The sequence below is a fragment of the Leptonotus elevatus genome, chromosome 13, assembly GCF_054856555.1.
Source record: "Leptonotus elevatus isolate MCC_2025b chromosome 13, RoL_Lele_1.0, whole genome shotgun sequence".
Lineage (NCBI taxonomy): Eukaryota > Metazoa > Chordata > Actinopteri > Syngnathiformes > Syngnathidae > Leptonotus > Leptonotus elevatus.
In genome coordinates, this window is record NC_141251.1 from 5,779,267 (window position 1) to 5,800,545 (window position 21,279).

The 21,279-nt window shown below is 40.2% G+C and overlaps 1 protein-coding gene across 3 annotated transcripts in view; it reads right to left on the reverse strand.

Annotated features, from left to right (window-relative positions):
• LOC147163577 (protocadherin-15-like) overlaps positions 1-21,279 on the reverse strand; it is a 230,833-nt gene that overhangs the window by 132,217 nt on the left and 77,337 nt on the right. For 2 of the 3 annotated variants that reach the window (XM_086092793.1, XM_086092791.1), the window contains 2 exons: positions 8,421-8,435; positions 6,704-6,769 (listed from right to left, as the gene is read on the reverse strand). In XM_086092793.1, the coding sequence (XP_085948919.1) occupies positions 6,704-6,769; positions 8,421-8,435 (81 nt within the window). The remainder of the gene's footprint in view (positions 1-6,703; positions 6,770-8,420; positions 8,436-21,279) is intronic. The other variant, XM_086092792.1, reaches the window with a different exon arrangement.

The following is a 21,279-nucleotide window of genomic DNA, read 5'->3' on the forward strand; positions in this document are numbered from 1 at the left end:
TGCTGCCTCCACGAGTGAAAATATGAATGCTGTTTTCACTTTTCTTTTCCGGATTATGTCAGCAGGTATGGTAAACAGATCAAGTATGGCCATGAAGCAATAAGCATCGAGATGAAGCTTAATAGTGCAGGTGACTGAATTAAATTGAAGAGAGGATAATGAGTCCATAGCGACGGAGATCTGCGCTCGCTCGGGCTGGGTCATCTCATTAATTGTTTAAACCGGTTAGATTTCAGAGCCGCCTTGAGACCTTTGAATCCTCAAGGCAAACCGGCGGCCACCTGGTATTTTTGCCATGGAGAAAAATACAGCCCCTTTTAATACAGGTTGCTAGGTGATAACGATCCGCCTCTCAGCTCAGTGCGACCTATTAATGACACAAGGCTGCTCTTAACTCCGGGCTCTCCCAAGTGAAGCGGTCCAGGATGATGGCGATCGCGTTCTGGTTTATGAGCTTCTCGAGGCTGACTTTTGGGTCAAGTTGGGAGACGAGCCGTTTTCCTCAAAAGAGTGTTTTCACTGCCACACAGTTGATTGGCTCGAGTGCTTTAAGGGGAACATAAGTGCGTCAAAAATTCATTTGAACTATTTCTATTAGTTTAACATTTTTTCCCCACTTTTGTTAACAAGAGTATGAAAACCTAGTATTTTTTTTTATTGTACATTTAGAACAGATATCAAATTTATTGAAACAACAGAATTCAGACATGGCATCACAAGTTAATTTGTGAGTAAATTAAGACAAAATAATCATTATTGTGTTCACACAAATGTTATTCCTATACTTTAAACTCATTATTATTATTATTCCGCCCATTTTTTGGCATCTATCTACTTCCACATAATTCATCCGATTCTTGTCATTCCAAATATTCATGCCATTCGAGGTTCCATTTTTTGTATTCCAAATATTCACACCTTACCCACAATTCCCGATTTTGTACCTTAATTTCCCCCCGTTCATTCCTAGTGAAAGATTCAACATTTCACATTTATATCATTTTCAAAGTGACATTCAAAACATTCAACTGTTCCATTTCACTTTTCTATTGATTATTTAATCGATTAATCAGATTAATTTTAATTAGTAGATTCTTCATAATCTACCCCTTTTTTTCTGCTATAATTTCTTCATTCATTCACCGATTTAAACCGTTCTAACTTTCAACTGTTCAGCTCTTTCCAGGTCATTCTGCAGCATTCCATGCCATTCAATATCATTCCAAATCATTCCACAGCCTTCACACGCAATCTCTACAGAAATTGCATTTTCTAGTTCATATTTCGGGGACATTATGTTTGGTGGTTTACTATGTGATTTTTCAAATGTAAAATGGATGCCTTGGCTCAATAAATGTGAGGAAACACAGCCTGCCCAGGACTTAAGTGTTTGTTCTAGTAGGTGTTCCCCTTTTCACGATGCACTCATTTATCAGCACAGTGAATCCATCCTGGCACATACAGCAAATAAAAAAGAGCACTAAATTGACTTCTCTTGAATAAAGGCCTTTGGCAGCGATTATTACTCGTTTCCTATATGTGAGCGTGCGTGTACACTCCAGGCAACAGTTGGTACAAATCACAAATTTGCCAAGACAAGATAAAAGCCGGGAGAAAGTGCTCTCGCGCTGATAGCGACGCTAACTTGCGCTTTGCATCAAGCGGATGATACATTTCATCCAGACACTCCCACTGCTGACATCCACAGCTCTTATCCGTTAAATCTCCAATCTAATTAACCGCTTCAAATTCATCTGGTGGGCCGAATAAACAAAAGGAACCTATAGAAGGCAGTCAGGCTTTATGTGCTCACCTGAAGCGGAGGAGGCTTAGATAAATTAAACATAGCATGCTTCATTTGAACTCCTCGACAGCTATATTCCCTTGTGACTACTCAAGAATTTCTCTGAAGTAGAAAGAAAAAAAAAAAACACCCTGGATCAAAACAAGCAATAAAACAAAACAAAAAAGTTAGAGGGGGAAAAAGAACAAGAAAATGTCTCACTTCTCAAAGGCGTGTGTCAAACTTTGTTGCTGTTTTTTGAAAGAATCAAACAGAATTTCATCACAGACAACTGTTGATAAAAATAAAAATAAACTAACTTAAGTGCTCTGACAGGTGGAAGTGAACAACAAACTTCGCTTGACTTGTTTCTCGGAGTAAAGTCAAATGTATTCTGTGAAGTGCCCAGGGGAGTCAGAGTGCATGTTTATTTATTTTAAGGACAGAACCAGAAAGCAGAAAATGAAAAATGCATGCTAGGACTAAAATCGGTTGTTCAGGTTTTCTTAAAAATGGGCTTATTATGTAAAGTTTTTTTCCGATTTCTCCACCCATGACTTAACTGCTCGGCTTTCAAGTGATAGCTGCCAAACGACACTTTCTAAAATAATTAGTTGAAGTAAAAATGTAAAGTTATCAGACACATACTTGAATGTTAGGAAGTTTTGAGTTTTTTGCCTAACTTGGCAGTTTAGTGATGAAGTGCTGCCTCCACGAGTGAAAATACAAATCAACGATTTTACTTATCTTCAGTGGATGCGCCCCAATTTGCATTTTGCCTTTTTACACTCAGGGGCAAAAAGCAACACTGATCAAGCGACAGTGGCTGGGGGGTGAGCAGTGGCTCAATCGCATGAGACCCAAAACGGGCTTATTTTAGCTCGGTTAAAAAAAAAAGAAGGGTATTATTTTGATAAATGTTAGACATGTAACAACAACAAAAAAACGACTCCTGTAAATGGAAGGTAAGCATGGGAATTTATTTTAAAAGGAAACTTTTCCATTTTAAATGACACATTTTTAGGGCTTATTTATAAATATTAGTTTAATCAAACTCTTAACTACATTTTCAACTAAATATGGAGGTGAAAATAGCAAAAATTGCACAGTGGTGCCCTGATTTGTAATATATTTATAATAATGAAAACTATATCATATTGAACTTTATAGTAGAGCTGTCAAAATCAATCGATTAATCGACAAATAATTGATTATCAAATTTATCGACAACTATTTTAATAATCCAGTAATCGTTCAGAGCCATTTTTTTAATTGCCCAAATCCTCTGATTTCAGCATATAAACAGTAATTTTTCACAGATTTCTGCAGTCCTTCATGACCGAAGACTGATTATCTTCTGTGTTTAATCAAAATAAGACATTTGCAAACATCTGTTTTTACTTTGGAAAGCAACAACCGAACCGGTAACATAACAACCCCCCCCCCCCTTCTTTTTTTTTTTTTTAATCACTATACAAATACAAAGTACAAAATAAACACCAATCACTGGTTACACACAGTAATCGGGGAAAAAATGCTTTAATAATACACTTTAATGCAAAATTAAAATGAATCAGATTAGTTGATTAATCAATTGAATAATTGATAGATTAAGCAATTCTAAAAATATTCGAGTGACAGCACTACTTTATGGGTTATTTACTCGATATACTTTATAGGCTTACCTTGACAGTAAATTTGAACTAGGACTGCAACGGGTTCAAGTGCTATCAACAATCACTCCCCAAACAATTGTATCATATCTCGTCTTAAGTTTTGCACCGACAGAAAAAAATAATAATAAAAAATCAGAGTGTGCAAATTCAAACCAATGCGTCCCACCAGCGGGATTACAGTAATTACACTCAGGTGATTGTGTTTGCCTTCCTTTTTATGGCCATATTAAAATCAATGTTTAGGAAAGGCCCACACAAGGAACGAACCAACTCTTATTGTGCGCCACTTTCGGTGCGACGGCAAAGACGGGATGAAAGACATTTAGACGGATAATGACTTTGGTCAATAGCACCGGCTTGCTCTGTTTTACATTCCATTGCGGCGAGGGCGAACGGCGGGTGGTTTCATCACGCTCGCAAATGAATATAAAGGGACGCCGCAGCCTGAAGGGAGTCTTCTCCCAGGTAAATGAACACTTTATGAGCGGGGGATTAGCGCAAAGCCCACGCACGCACGCACGCACGCACGCACGCACACACGCACGTTGTGTCAGCAGGGCTTTTGGGCGTGGGCTCATCTGTCCTCCAAGCGCTGATCCAAACTCACAATTACAGCTGTAACTTATATTGCTATCATGCTTGACCCTTAAGACAGTCGATTTCCCAAGCACAAATAGACTAAGTGCAATTTCTGCAGAAATTGCACGGGAATGCTGAAAGCTGAATGCTAATAGCTAAATGCTAATATCTAAATGCTAATAGCTAAATGCTAATAGCTAAATGCTAATAGCTAAATGCTAATAGATAAATGCTAATAGCTAAATGTTAATAGCTAAATGCTAATAGCTAAATGCTAATAGCTAATAGCTAATAGCTAATAGCTAAATGCTAATAGCTAAATGCTTACAAAGTCAATTGAAAGATAAATTATGTGACATTTACAAAGTATTAATTGTAGTTGAAAGATAAATGAATAAAAAGAACACCTGAACCCGAGAGGCGTGAATTTTTAAAGCAAATTGAAATTTATATGGAAAAGTGTTATCTGAAAGTACCCTCCATTCATTTAGATGGAAAAATGGAACTCATGATATCCAATGTAAGAATAAAATAAATAAATAAATAAATAAATCACTCAATAGCGCCACCTAGGCATGCAGTACCCTCCATTATTTTAGCTGAAAAAGTGGAACTATAGCCGGGTTTACATGGAGACTTTTTAGTCATTCCAATGAAGATGGTCACCTGTTTACATGTGACGTGATCCATTCCGATCTGCCGTTTATATGCCGCGGGATGCACGGACATCAATCACGTGATTTATCAAGATGGAGTTTATTCGTCATTTAGCACTGTAGTTGCGATAGCGTTAACACTTTTATTGAAGCAACATCTTGATCAAAACAAGTGTATACATGACGTTCGTTCGGATTGGCGAAAGGAATATACCACCCCTGTGTTTCTATGGAGCATTTTCATTCCGTTCGGCCGTTCGGATTCATTCTAATCGGAATAAATGGCTCCACGTAAACCAGCCTTATGATAGTCAGTTGGTTTGCAATGTGCAGTTGGAGGTGGGATTCAAACCCGCGAGCTCCTGGTTACAAGGCAATTTACCAAATGTGCCACTGAGCAGTATCAGACAGCTGGTAATGAGAAAGTGGGTGTGGAAAGTGGGACTTAGAAAAAGTTCAGTCCCATTGAAAATGAATGGGGAAAAGTTGACATTTAACGATAAATACCTTTAATAATATAATAATAAAAATAATAATTTTTGAAGCAAGGAATTTGAACTGTGTAAATCGGAAGTACTATGTGGGAGTTGTTTCACGGCTAAAAAAAAATGTGGCGAATACGCTTCAGCATTCGCATAATTATGAGTTACTTGAATCTGAAATGTCAAAACAGGCTTCCTTGTCTCAACCCCACCCCCCCCCTGATTAAGATAATACCTTTAGGGGACACACACACCTGTGCCATTTAGACATCAGCTCCTCCTCCCAAGAGCACACATTAGCGATCCATCACGCGGTGACACACTCATCAGCTGCACACAGACGGCTCGCTATCTGAAGAATGGCTGATGGCTGACGTGATAGAGGAGAAACTCAAGTGTGTCATGTCTGCCCCCAAGCATCAACGCGTTGGGTACATATGACGCCAGAGAACATGCGCGCATGATCGCCGGAACGTGTGTCAGGTAGCGATACAGAAGTCGCACGGCAGATTTGAATATTTATTTATATTAGGGATAGACCGATTATCGGCCGGACCGATTATCGGTGCCGATATTTGACTTGTTGACAAATATCGTCATTTTATGAATCTGAAGGCCGATAAAGTCGGTATCTCACTGAGCGGGGAATGCTCAGTAGCAAATTGAGGGTTTTCATCAGGATTTGTGAGATGTTCACAGACATCATTTCAAACATATTCAGACAATTTTTCAGTTTGCAAAGATCTTTTCAAGCATTTTACGAACCCTAACGAAAACCCCAACTTAGCTATATTTGCATGCATTTGCCACTCAGTGAGATAAAGGGAACTTTGCATTTATGGATTTATTTTAATTTCCGCTGTATAAAAAAAATGATGCTGACACTGGGAGCTACCTACACTTTTTCTTTTTATTTAAAAAAACACATAAAATAAAATTAAGAAATTATGATGAAATTGTGGAAAACTATTTACAGTAGAAAACTTTAGGGAACTATTTACTTAATTTTTAAGTAACACATTTTTCTTATAATTTTTTGTTATAATTTTTAAACAAAGCTGTCAATTCTTTATATGTTTAAAATTGTAAGAAAAGGTTTTGTTTTTGTATATTTTCTCTTTTACTGCAAATTAATATCGGCTTGAAATATCGGTTATCGGTCTCCTTGACTACTAATAATCGGTATCGGCCTTGAGATAACCATGTTGGTCTATCACTAATTTATACAACACATTTCATACATACGATAACTCAATATGATTCACAAAATTACAAGCACGACACCTGATAACATCTGCAAACACAACAGCTGAAGACATTCAAAGGCAAAGCCAAGAAAACAAAAGTAGCTTATTAAAATGACAAAAATAACAAATTACTAGCTATTTTTATACTAAACACATTAACACACTAGCTTCTCCGATGCCAACTGCAGTGGGCAAGCAAGGAAACAATCAGGATTGGGCGTTCCAAACCGTACCCAGATGAACCCAACTATATTGCTTGGTGGAAATGTTTGTTACGTACCGTTGGGGCTCTCCTCATCGATGGTTACTATAGTCGCGGGGGGGCCGGGCCGGGACAGCTTACATTCTGTCAAGACAGGAGTAAGTCAGATTAAGAAACAGTATATAGCATTTGAAAAGAAAAAAAAACATAACTACAGTAATTTCTGGACTAAAAGCCGCTACTTCTTTCACTTGCATTCGACCCTGCGGCTAATACAAAGGTGCGGCTTATCCATCTGATCACAAGTGGGCGCACTATAAAGGAAGTGCAAGAGCGCCTAAATACAGTAGGAGAGGCAAAATGAGAGCGAGACAATTTGCGTCATCATTGTGGAAAAGAAAGTAGCGGGAACCCGATGCGGTAACATTAAAACGCCTGCGGCTTACAGTCGGTGCGGCTTATATGTGAAGTATTCCCTAAATTTAGCTAACGCGGCTTATAGTCAGGTGCGCCTTGTAGTCCAGAAATTACTGCAGTGCTTTCCAAATACGCACAAAGGGACAAAAATGCTGGTTTTCACATCATCACAATGAATTAGCTTTGGTAAATCCTACTAAATTCTCACGACATTGTGTTGTATATACAGTATGTACAGTATGGTGGTAATACAGTAGAACCTCCACAGTATGTCGTGATATTTGGAATTCAACCGAAATGTTCTCTTTATAATCCAGTCATGGCGACCAGTCCGCCCGCCCACGTCCAGTCGCGGCGACCAGTCCGCCCGCCCCACGCCCAGTCACGGCGACCAGTCCGCCCGCCCACGTCCAGTCGCGGCGACCAGTCCGCCCACTCCACGTCCAGTCACGGCGACCAGTCCGCCCGGCCCCGTCCAGTCGCGGCGACCAGTCCGCCCGCCCCACGGCCAGTCACGGCGACCAGTCCGCCCGCTCCACGTCCAGTCGCGGCGACCAGTCCGCCCGCTCCACGTCCAGTCGTGGCGACCAGTCCACTCGCGCCCGCCCAGTCGCAGCGACCAGTCCGCTCGCGTCCCGCCCAGTCCCAGCGACCAGTACGCTCGCGTCCCACCCAGTCCCAGCGACCAGTACGCTCGCGTCCCGGCCAGTCATGACTGTCTGCTCCCCTTTCTCCACATGTTTCATTAAAGTTCCTCATATTGCACTTCATTCCTGTCTCATTGCCTTGCTTCCCCGCATTTGAGTCCACCATCCCTCAACCACTCACTTCCTACATGACAAAAGCTTTTTGGAGGGGATGATCAATTTTAAAAATGTTTTTATATGGTCCCTCTAGTTCGTGGATTTTTATCCATCGTGCTAGGTCTGGAATATATCCCCGCGATAAACATGGGCGCACTATATTTTCGTTATTTCCTATAAGGAAAATGTATTAACCAACATCCTGGACTGGATTGTATTCAACGTGGGAGGTTCAACTGTACATATATTTATTAAAAAAAGACTAAACAGACACACTAATTGGAGTAAGGTGAGAACAAAACAGGTGACAGATCTTTTTTTATACAGCAGGTGACATGGTGAACAGCGTGACAGTGACAGCGTACAAGAAGGGCGGCAAAAATGCAGATGGAGGTCACGCCGGGCGAGATGCGGCGAGCTCACGGGACGCAGGTAATGAGAGAGGCCGCCAGATGGGGCGGCGGGGAGGTAAGCCGATGAAAGGGGGAAGGTTGTCTTTCAATGGGGGAGTGTGTGTGTGTGTGTGGGGGGGGGGGGGTTACACAGGGAGAAAACTAAAACAACAGCCCTCTTACCCTCGTATTGCCAGTCTGAAGAGGTTAGTGGAGCCAGAGAGAAGCAGAGCAAGAAGCATGAAAAAATAGCATGAAACATTTGAGGGGGAAAAAAGATCATTATAAAGATGAGCAGTTATTAAAGCACCGAAAAAAAGAGGCGAGACATCGGAGAAATGCATTATGGGGACACATTTACTCCTGCTGCCAGGCTGTTATTAACACCGCGCAAGATGGAGGCCGCGTTATGAACGTGAATCAATTTAAACACTGAAGCTTACTCAGTATTTTATGTTGCTGTTGAACGGAGGTAACAAAGAAAAAGACGAAGTGGGAGCTGTTTTGCGTGCAGGGAAACTTTTTGCTCGTCGGATAATAATTCAAGGCTGGGTTAGGTACACCCTCAACTGTATACACTGAACCCGATGACAGCGAGAACACTTCCCATACACTTTTAAGCAAATTTGAACTTTTTTTTTATGTAATTTTTTTAATTTATATTTTGCACATATTGTAAATGAATTTAAAGGGGAAAAAAATAACTTCGAGCATAAAATGTACTGAAAATGCTGTGGATATTGTAGTGTGTGAGAGATGGGTGTGAGCTGTGACTGACAGCAGCTCGAGTGTGTGTGTATGTGCTCACTATATCAATACAATCAAAACTTTTACTTTGACACCCTCTCATGGAATCTTGTGTCGAGGAATGATGTCAAGTTAGTTGAGATCATTTAGAACAACGTATAGTATGTTGCTGAACTTTCATTCAGACAAAAAAAAGTGCTTTGACGCAACCTTGTGGCATCTAAAGGCAATTCTAAAGCTTTTTAGAGGAGTCTGAGATTCGAACCCACAGCCTCTCAAACAGCCACAACCACTATTTCACCATGCTGCCAAAAACAAAAAAAACGATACCGTACATTTTTTGAGCATCCCGTGCATTTCAAGATATCGAACCCCTTGCAGCACGCCGCGCGACGGTCTCCTCTTACATGACGGTGTGTCATCAGAGAGGCCGAGGCAGTCAGCGACACCGCGTTAAGAGTCACAGTCTAAGGTTTCACACCAACCTGCTGCCGCGCACCTGTCGCAGGTGCGAGAGCGTGCGGCGCCGTCGCATGAAAAATGCATGCGGCGCCATTTTAATCAAGAGCCGGGCCGCGCTGTCGGCGGATGGCGCTTAGCAATGAAACACAGTCTAATATGTTATTGTTCATGCACGATTGATTAAGTGAATCTAAATTCTGCTTTAGCGCACTCGCTCCACTATCATGGCTTCAAACCCGCACGGCTAATTCCTCAAGTGCATTCACCGCTCCTTACCTCAGGTTCCAAAAAATAATTTGCCAACCTGCTCCCACCTGCGGGAAAATGAAAGCGGAAGCGCGAGTCTCCCGTAATAGGTGCAAATTGGACCGACTAAGTAGATAACGGGCGGTGCAGGCTGAGGAATAAACAAGAGGCTGCATCAAAACTTCAGTATGCAAATGAGTGCTGAGAACAAACCGTGTGAAGCAGACTAAGTGAGAGAGCGTAAATGTGAGGAGTGAAGGAGTTATACAACTTGAGAAAAGTTCACGTGAAAGCAATCGCACTTGAAACATGGCATAAACGAGATAGTTCTTCAAATCTGCATATAATAAGCAGTTAATGTGAATGTGAATTTGATTGTAAGCCCATCAACAAACATTACAGACAATCACCGACATCAAACAAAAATCACATTCACACCCACGTATCAAATAATCCGACTCAAGGCATTAAGTGATTATTTTCCTCTGAGAACAAGTTTCAAAACTGTGTTGATGTGGCCGAGAATGTATGAGTATGAATGGTGGCTTGAATAGTATTTGTTATGCATTAGCATGAGCGCTAACATTCTTGTTTTACAGTTTTGTGCAGTGCAAAGTAGGAAATATTGATGCAGTCTACATGAAATAACAATATGTAATCATTCATTCTAAAAATTCATTTTTAAAATGCCAGCTGGGATAGGCTCCAGCAACCCCCGCGACCCTTGTGAGGACAAGCGGTACAGAAAATGGATGGATGGATGGATGGGATTAAATATATATGCTAACTTTAACAGACTATTGATGTAGCTAATCAGCTAGCTAGCAAGCAATGTATCTATCTGTAACTCTGACATGTAGCTAACAGGATAAGCTAAGCTAGGATGACCACTTTACTATTTATGTGTCAGACAGGACAACCTCTCATGTTTTATTTGCATATGCATGAGAGCTCAAATTCCATCCATCTATCCATTTACCTCCGCTTATCCAGGGTCGGGTCGCAGGAGGAGCAGCTTTAGGAGGGAAACCCAGGCTTCACTCTCCCCAGCCACTTCAACCAGCTCCTCTGGCGGGATCCCAAGGCGCACCCAAGGCCGGCCAAGAGACATGGTCTCTCCAGCGTGCCCTGGGTCGTCCCCGGGGCCTCCCGCCGGTGGGACATACCCAGAACCCTTCTCCAGGGAGGGGTTCAGTAGGCATCCGAACCAAATGCCCGAGCCACCTCAACCGGCTCCTCTCAATGTGGAGGAGTAGCGGCTCGACCCCGAGTCCCTCCGGGATGACCGAGCTTCTCACCCTATCTCTAAGGGAGAGCCCGGAGACCCTGCGGAGGCAACTCATTTCGGTCCGCTTGTATGCGGGAGGTGTAGGAACGTAGATCGACCGGTAAATCGAGAACATCGCCCGGCTACATTAGCAAGCTAAAATCCCAGTTTATAATAATTTGTGGTGCTTTTACGGACTTCGTTGCTCACTAAAATGATCACACAGTCAATACTTGAAGACGCGATGTTACATTATAGCCTACACCGCTGTGTGCATTTGTATTCACCACCGTGGCTTGAGTGTCAATCAGTAGAGCACAGAATTCCGCCAAGGGCAGTAATTTGGCTCAGCTTCAAATTATAAGACTTCATATACACGCGCACATACACATCCTGCATAAGAATTTTTAGAGTTGCGGATTTTTCAGGAGAAAATTATTCTGCCGTGTGTGCAAACTAATAAAAGGCGAAATAATTTTACTCTTCAAAAAAATATGTTGATGTTTTATTGGTAATGGTGAGGTTTAGCGGGGAAATGAGTGTTAAAAGTTGCAAATGTAAACATGAGTGAACATGTGAGTAATTTGCACCCTTGGAATTGTAACACTTTACTGAGAAAATAATGGCAGCGTTTCTCACATAACATAAAATGGATGTGAGCAATAAATTTATAGAATCCTTGAATTCAAATGGGAAAATATATTTCCCTCCAGGACCATGCCATTCGATAAGAGGATGGTGCATAATTCATATCGTCATAAAAAAGAAGGGGGGGGGGGGGGGAGACCGGTATCTAGAACCTTAAGAATTTGGTTTAAATATTATTGGGTTGTAAAGATAGGCATTACCATTAATGGTGTGCACGTAAATAATTATTTTGTTTAATTGCCTGCACCGCTTCACGTGGATGTTGGATTTCACATGATATCATTTTTTCCGTCCTCTGATTGGTTGCTTAGAGTAAAACCGTTATGGCCTATGTTTACTCCACAGAATGAGTGTGTAAGACACTACATTGTGGAATAAGTTTAAACAGAAAACGAGTGAATCTCTCACAAGGCAGTCTTTTGAACCACATCCAGTACAACAAGGCAGTGGAAAGATGAGTTCTACTCAGTGACATTTAGTTGTTGTTTTTATCCTCAACTAAAACTTTCCTCTTCCTCCAATTGCCTGCTCTTTCCTGTGGCTTCAACTGGAAAAAAAATAACCTTTTTAAGCAACCGATAAATCAAACTCTTTCCCCCACGGGGGTGCAGAAGTTAAAGGACAGCAAAGTTAACAAGCGATACGGTCCGGGAAGGGGCATCGTTTCAATCAATCATGCACAGCCATGCAAAAACAAAAACAAAACAAAAAAAGGATTGCAAACATCTATAGTTCATTAACCTTCTGGGCACTTTGTTAGCCAATGGTGACCACCTTGCTTCGATTGTTTTTTTGGGGGGTGGGGGGGGGGTATATTAATGAAAATGGAATGACATTTCCTAAAGGTAGGAATGTTTGATTTTGAAATATATCAATAATCAAGTCTTTTGATCAAAGTTTTGGCTCCATGTTGACCACTTGAAATCCAGACTCAAAGGGTAAAGTTGATTTAATTCTAGAGGCAAAATAAAAAAAATGTTTAGGAGGAAATGTGTGTGTATATATATATATATATATATATTCATAATTTTATGGTCAATGGAACGATTTTATTGCAATATTCGTGGATTCCAAAAAAGACTTTTAATAGCTTACGGCACTCCAATGAAGCAAATGAATGATGCAATTTTGTAGAAAAACTGTACTATTAGCAAAAAAAAAAAAAAAAAGTGGCATTGAGAATAGAAAAAAAGTTATTTTGTTAGTCGTTTTACAACCTTCGCATTGTGCAAAAAAATTGGAAAAATGAATGGATATTTTTACTAACAAGTGATGTTTATGCCGTAAAAAATCGTCACTTTTTTGGCCACAAAAAACCTGAAAGGTTATTAGACTCGAACAAAGCCTGAGGGTTAAGAAATTATTTTTATCGAATTGTGAGACAGAGAAAAGAATGGCCAAAGTCCCAAACTCAACATATGCAGCAAACAGCCATAAACGTCCATATGCAGCCGTAAACACACCTAACCTTGCATATGAATATATCAACACGCCAAGAGGAAATATTTCTTAGCGGAAAGGCATGACGACAAGATGCAATTAATAAGATGTCAAGGGTGGAGGTTAACGATAGGACTAATCCTTACAGTAGCAGGTGGGAGATAATTGTAATTTTAATTTCCCTGTTGGACTACGAGGAAATTGCAGGGATGGAAGTGGGAAGGGTCCAGACAGACGGGGCCTGGCAGAGGAGATCCAGACAGGCTCCAGTGGTACACAATGTGTGCCAGGCACTGGCTTGCTCATGGGCAGATGGCGGGTCAAAGCAAACAAGCAATGTGTGTTATATTGAGGCCGGGGGGGGGGAGGCTTTGTAATCTTAGCATCATACTGCTAAGTACTCATGTTGTTCCAGGTACACTCCATTTGTCTTTTTTAATTGTACTTTTAGGACTGAAGTTAAATCCGAATCATAATAAAAATAAAATTTGCAAATAGTTGGGTCTCTGCAGTGCCTGCCAGTGGAATTAAACAACAAGTACGGCTGCAGCTATCAAATATTTTTAAATATTTTCTCCCGATTATCCCGTCAGGTAATTGAGGTGCAGGTGTTATTTTGTCCACCAGAATTCACATTCCTCACATTCTACTGTAGTATCAGTGACTGAGTGTGTATGGTTTTACAAAGCAAAGCTGGCCCGGTGAGTGATGTGGGAGCATAGCGCTACTAGCGCTGACTAGCTAACCTGTGAATTAGCATCTCACGTACGGATATGATTATTACGTGTGAACAGTTATTATTAAGGATAACTTTGTAAAATGAGTTTGAAATTATGTTAAACTGCTTTGGAATCGTAGTTTTTAGTATATTTATACTTTAAAATATTAACTATTTTACTGCTAAACAGTGCCAGCCATTTTGAGCATTTTCACTCATCTTTCAAGTCAAACAGAATATTGTGTGCTATGACTACGTAAACATGGTGGATACCATATGAAAGAATGGATTCCATTTTTTCATTAAAAAAAAATTATGATTCTACTTTATTCCGTTCTTTAGTAATCACCATTTAAAACCAAAATAGGTAACTTGAGTGACACCAAGCAAAAATTTGGTGAAAACAAGCTTTTGACTTTGACACTAATATTTTTTGTTTAGTGACGCTCTGTGAATTAGATTTAATGTGACAAACACTTTGATCATTCCTGTCATCCTTCAAAAGGTTCTATTTCCAAAGATCCGCCATGTTTTCATGTCATTTGATACACGGGAGCCCATTAAAAATTGACACAGTTCCGGCGGGGGTCGACGGCTCCCCTCTTTGGTGGAGATTTTCATGCATGCCAGATCCACCACACCAGCATCTACCGAAACTCAGACACAATCTGTTTCCTCCTCAGGTTATTGAATCGGTGGAGGCTGGTGTCTCGGATCTCACGCGGCTTCGTCTGTCCTTCCTTCCTTTTCTCGGTCTCTCCGTTGGTCTCTTGAGGCCTCCCTGATTTTATGTTTTTTGGATTTGTTGGGGTCTGGATGTTTCTTGGGCTGGGGAGGAGTTCTGGTGGGGGGTGTCTGGTCGGTGCTGGATTTCACCTTCCTTGGTTTTCTTCGGTCCCCTCGGGTCTCCTGGTGTTCGATTTAGGTGAACGGTATGAGATTTTTTTTCTGGTGAGCTAACAAACACACGCACGCACGCACGCACGCACGCACACACACATACTCACCCACACACACAAAAAAAAAAAAAATGTATGTATGTATGTATGTATATATGTATATATGTATGTATATATGTGTATATATATATATATATATATATATTTAAAAAAAAAAAAAAAAAAAAGAGCAATGATGATGACATTTCCGAATGAACAATACTGAGCTCTTAAAAAAAAAAAAAAAAAAAAAAAAAATTGACACAGTGCTGCCATCTGCTGGCCATAGTTAGTGGATGTTTTTGATTTACACAAACCAGAGAGAAAAAAACGTAGTTGACGTCAATTGATGTTATTGGCGTTACTTTGTGGGCGTGTCCTTAACATCAATTTATGTTTTTGGTGGGAAAAGAGTTAATAAATGCAATTTCTAAATGCTTTGTCGGGCCGTCAAGTACTCAGTTACTATACATGTCACAGCCAAAAGGTAAGCAGAGCTGCAGAGTTGGCACGGTTTAGCGTTAGCGACCACCGTTAGCGTCTGATAACTGCAAATACTTGACTAAGTTGTCGATGGGAGGTTTTATTTTTTGACATCGTATCCGCTGCACAAATTGAAAACTAATTTGTTGACTTGGTGATGAAGTGCTGCCTCCCCAAGTGAAAATACAATAGATCTTTGAATGGGCGCCTCACTTTTTTTTTTTTTGCTGCTTACACAGGTCCAGGCTAAAGGTGCTCACAAAGACAATTTAGCACAATTCAGTTATAGAGCGCACTAGTAGAATAACTGTCTTACTAGTTGTAATATTTTTAATGACTAAAATTTCTGTACACTAGTAGGACAACGTTGGTATACTAATAGAACAACTGCATGTTACTAGAGAGGCCAACTGTGCACTCGATTACGTCTACATACTACTAGTACTACTATTGAAGCGCTAGATGTCAACTAGTAGAATATTACAGTTCATAAGTAGCAGAGGTGGCAAATCCAGATCCAGAAAGTAAAAACCCTGCCACTGTTTGGCTTTAGCCCCAGGTGCTAGCTAGCTAGCTAGCTCCCTAGCTAGTTCCCATGGTGCCCGTTTACCTGCTAGGGAGCAAGCTAACTAGCACCTGGGGCTAGCCATGGTGCTCGATTACCTGCTAGGGAGCTAGCTAGCTAGCTAGCACCTGGGGCTAAAGCCATACTGTGGCAGGGTTTTTACTTTCTGGACCTGAGCTAGCTAGCTAGCTCCCATGGTGCTCGTTTACCTGCTAGGGAGCTAGCTAGATAGCACCTGGGGCTAAAGCCAAACTGTGGCAGGGTTTTGACTTTCTGGACTTGGATTTTCCACCTCTGATAAGTAGTACTAGTAGCATGCAGTTGTCAATGTAGCATGTCCTACTAGTGACAACAAAGACTGTACACGTACACAGACTGTTTTTAAACTGTGGAAGACAACCTGACCACTTTATCAGGTTTCTTCAACATTGGCACCTACTGACTGTTAAAAACAAAACAAAAACAAACGGACAAATGAGACAGATGATCGTTTAAATGCAGACACACAAAGTTTTATCGCAGCAGACACATTTGCATTATTCTCTTCCCCATATCAGGAGGCGTAATGACAACAGAAGGTAGATATTGTTTGGCAAGATGACGCCTTTGATAGGAGACTGATTAGCTTCTCGTCTGGTGAGTTTGTGCAGAGCCAAGAATCAGAAGGCACAACTTGAACTCTTTACTCTCCACCGTTGGCAATTTGCTGGATTAATGTCGTTCTTTATGACATTTTCCTTCATCAAGGCAGGTGGAGATTTGTGTTCGCCGTGGCTGCCCTCTATTTGGCAGGTGAAACCACTTGGCGCCTGCATTAAAGGGGTCGAAGGGTCGGGATGAAGGCTGGCAGTTGCTCTGACGACCAATCATCGCTAATGGCCGCCCATTAGGGCAAATTAAACATTGTTTGTTTAGGTTTTATTCTGTGCTGCGGAATTATGGGATTATCTTTATGCAAGTGTAATTTATGTATACTGTAGAGTGAATGCGCCTTCCAATATACCGATGAAAAGCATTGTAAATCCACTGCATGATGTTTTGACATGTTTGGTTAAATCCAAGTTGATTTATGAAAGCCTTGTTGTTACCCAGCGTCTCCATTTCTGGCATGTTTAAGGTACGGCCTGCGGTATTCTAGTTCAGGTTTGGCCTTTTGTAAATGGAGTCTCGGCAAAAATGGTTTGTCGTGTAGGCAGTTCCAGCCCTGGCTTCACGAAAACGGGGTGGCATGGCTCAGTGGTAGAGTGGCCGTCAGGTTGTGGGTTCGATCCTCAGCCCTTGTGACCATGTTGAAGTATCCTTGAGCAAGACACTGACTTCACATTTACATAAATAATTTGAAATAAATGTACCTTTGCTATTATTACATTTAATTGAATATTTAATTTAATATTAAATTGACCTCTTACCAAAATCTAACATCATGTAAGTCCTCCTTGCCAGTAGTTGGTGCTATACTATGGCAGTCTGACACCAGCAAATCATCATCTGCGTTGAGTTTTGTCATTATGTTGAAATATTTTATTTGTGGTGTGCCTCAGGGGTCATATACGAGTACTCCACCTTTACTATATAGGCTGCCCCCAGGACAGAGTTACTAGTAGGTCTCATTTTTCGTTTCCTTTTTATGGCAAAGTACAGAAAGACTCGTGAACCACATTCTGTATGTACTTTGTTCGTACTCAAACTTTCTTCTGGGTTTACAGCAACCATACGACCCAAAGATCTCAGGTAGGTTAGCCGTTGGCAGTGTCCTTCAAAACTTTCTCACGCATTCAGTTCAATCACAACCTTGGAAAATGAATGTAATGTTTTGAGGAGTCCACAATAACAAGGTACTTTACATCGGCAGTCAGAAATTATGTTACAGGACAGAGAGTATGACAAACTGTCTTTGTGCTCGTATCTCAAGGCAACACTGTATTAAAAACAGCTCAATAGGATGTATTGCAGTTTTACGTTACTGCAAACTACAATAATGAGCACATTGTTGTACGAATACCTCCTAATGGCATTATTGGCGTTTCCTGGTGCTATTAACACGACGCTGCTCTCGTATCGAGTCTGTTGGAATCCTCTCGTTTTTGTTTGTGAGCAACGGCAGATCTCAAAGCGAAAGTGCAAAGTGGAGGCATCAAATCATTCGCCGCTATCTCACTCCGGAGCAAAATTGCACGGATCGATGCGCAGGCAGACGGCGCTGCGTGGTTTCTTTTTGCATGCCGTCTCCGATGATACAATGAAGGCTCTCCGTCTCTCTGTCTCGCTGCTCGCCGATCATTACACGGCGAGTCACCCCGTGGCTTCTCACCGTAATTGCCCGTAGGTGCTTATTCGAAAGGGTCAGATTTAGAGGATGTGTCAGAAGCGACAGGGAGGAGGCGGAAGAGGGCGTTTGGAACTATTGATTCCAACATCAGACACATTGAGATACACATTAATTCCTGCTGTATCGTAACAGATCTGTTAGCAACGAGGGGCAACAATTTGACATCGGTGCTACTCGGGGGGGGGGGGGGGGGGGCTCATAGGACCACAAACTTCCTAACAGAAATGCTATTTTAAAAATGGACAAAATATGTGCAAAATATGTGCTCTTAACATATTTCATTTTTGATAATACATTTTAAAATGCATGTATAAAAGATCCTAGCAAAAAGCACACAACAAAATAACCACAAACTCTTTTCTTTTTTTTCATTGCAAAGGGCTGTTTTGCATAAAAATGACTATTCAATGACAAAACTTCTGAGCAAGAAACCAACAATATGTGCAAGAACTCATTTTGTAAATTTTTTCACAAAAATCTAACTAACTTGAAACGTTAATATTATTAAAGTAATGTTTGTCCTGCATATCATTACAAAGCCGCAAAAATAAATAAAAAATATATAGGCCTATTTACATCGTAGCATAAGGATCAATTTAAGTGCAACTAAAACATATCTGACATTTAGTGTTGATTGGTGATATTGCAGCTTAAAACTACAGATGGCATGGATTTAAAGATTCGCATATTCACAGATTTCTTTCTCTTTTTTAGAGTGTATTTTTTCATATTTTGGATTTTTTTTTCTGGGATTTTTTGTCCTTATTTTCCCCTATTTTTGTGGAATTGAAATTTTCTCAATATTTTGAAGATGTTGGTGGAAGGGGGAGGTCTAAAAATAAATATATATATATATTTTTTTTAATCCATGGGCCATCCATCCAGAGTGTGGTTATGGGGAGCATCTTTTTTTTTCCAGTTTTTTCATGTTTTTTTTCCAGAATTGTATTTCCCCCCTGTTTTTTTGTGAAAATAAACATTGAATGTTTACAAGCATTTTTTGATTTGGGGTTGTAAGAAAATCATGAATAAATAAATACATTTTTGGGAAAATTAATCAATTAATCCCCAAAAATGTTTTTCATATTTGGGATTTTTCCAAGATTTTTTTTTAACCCTATTTTCTCCCATTTTCGTGGTAAACATATCTTGAATGTTTAGCAGCGTGTTTTGAAAGATACTTTGCATTTGGAGAGAAAAAGAAAAAAAGTTGATTTTTATTTTTGTTTTAATTAATAAAGGGGACATTTAAAGTGTGGTCGCCCGTCGCCATCCCATGTCCGTAGAAGAACACGAGAGGATTTGTTTGCCTTCAACTTTAGACACCACCTTCGCCTGTCTTGGAAATTAAGGTTTGCAATCATAGTCCACACACGATCGCATACCGAGAAGTTCCAAGCATGGCCAAATTCTACAAAAAAAAAAAACCGCAAGCTCAGCACCCCCGTCATCCTCCGGTCCTGTACTGCCCCGGAGCCCGATTACAAACCACTGGCGGACAGATTAAACCCCATCCGCTGTCAATCCAACGCTCCCTCTTTTTCCAAAGGCTGCTATAGCCAGACACAGGCGGCACATCTGGCCTCTAATCAGAAAATCCCCAAAATAGACAACCATTGTGGGTCAGAATGAATTGTGGGGGAGAGAGGATGGCGGCATGGCGGTCACATGGCAGGAGTGTCCATAGGAATAGCGAGCGACTAATCCAAACCCTACACACTCATAAACACGTAAATCCGATGTGTGTTTGCATGCGGATTAAGCGTCAGGAGGGATTTAGGGGGTGATGTATGGGCGCTTTACATCTGGCCACGGCGCTTCCGGATTGACGTTTGACCTTCCGTGACCAATCGAACGAGCGGTCGCCTGCCCTCGTGTTAGCATCAATGGGCGTACAAGAGGCGCAAGGCAGGGTTTTAGCATGTCAGGAATACTCTCGGAATGAGATTACAGCAGCAAAGTCAAAACGAGAACATGAAGGGGGTGTTTCACGAGAGGAAAAGATTACTAATGAAACATGAAACGAGGTAGCGACGAGGAGAGCGATTGAACGCGCGATTCTTTTGGTCTTTTAGATTAGCTCAGATGAATCTTGATTAAAGGTTACGGTGGCCTTTTGGAAGGATTTTCCTGCTTAAATTAGTATTGTAGTTCATGGTCAGCCACAGGCCAGACAGAAGTACACAAGGAACAAAGTGTAGATTGTAGAGAAACAGAAATAGATTTGGATTTTCATTATAGCTCATTTTATTTCTGTTTGATTTTAGTTTTTTAAATTCAGTTTTAAGAGCAGGTTTGTTAGCTTGCAGTAGTTTCGAAAAAAGATAATTTTAAGTTTTGTTTTTATTAATTTTAGTATTAGGTTTTTTTAATATGGAAAATGCTGATAACCATTCAATATACGGGCGGAAGATTGGATATAGTAAATTGAATATAATACATACAAATATAATACTTCCCTTTTTTTTTAAATAAATAAAAAACATATTTTTTTTTTATTCCTCTTATTTAGGTTGCCATTACATTTGTGCAAAAATCTATACAGTATAAATTACTTTGCCTTGTCTGTTTACTTAATAATAATAATAATTTTATATAGCAGCACTACTGGATGCATTTCTTATTTGATACCAGTCTGTTTAATATCCCTTTAAAATAAAGTGACAGAAGGTAAGAAGTCAGTGTGTTATAACTGAAAATATGTGTGTCATTGTTATCATGATATAAAATGGCGTATATCGTGACAGAAAACTTTCCTTTCTCTCAATATCGCCCAGCTCTACATGACAAAACAATAAAAATGTCTGAAATGTAAGAAATGTTTTATTGTGCTATATTTTGGCAATGGGTGGAAACCAAACAAAATTAAAAATTAAAAATTAAAAATTAAAAATTAAAAATTAAAAATTAAAAATTAAAAATTAAAAATTAAAAATTAAAAATTAAAAATTAAAAATTAAAAATTAGAAATTAAAAATTAAAATTAAAAATTCAAAAATTAAAATAAAAAATGTATATCAAATTCAGTGATTCAACCATGCTGAAGCCCATCAGCGCCCTATATTCAATTCCAATCATGCTGGCATGAGCTAAAGGCTAAAGGTGCCTCGAGGTGGGCCAAGGAAGGAGATTTACGAGTGAGAAGTCGTCGTGTTGAGGCCAGGTGAAAATCAAATCCATCCCTGCTTAAACCTATATC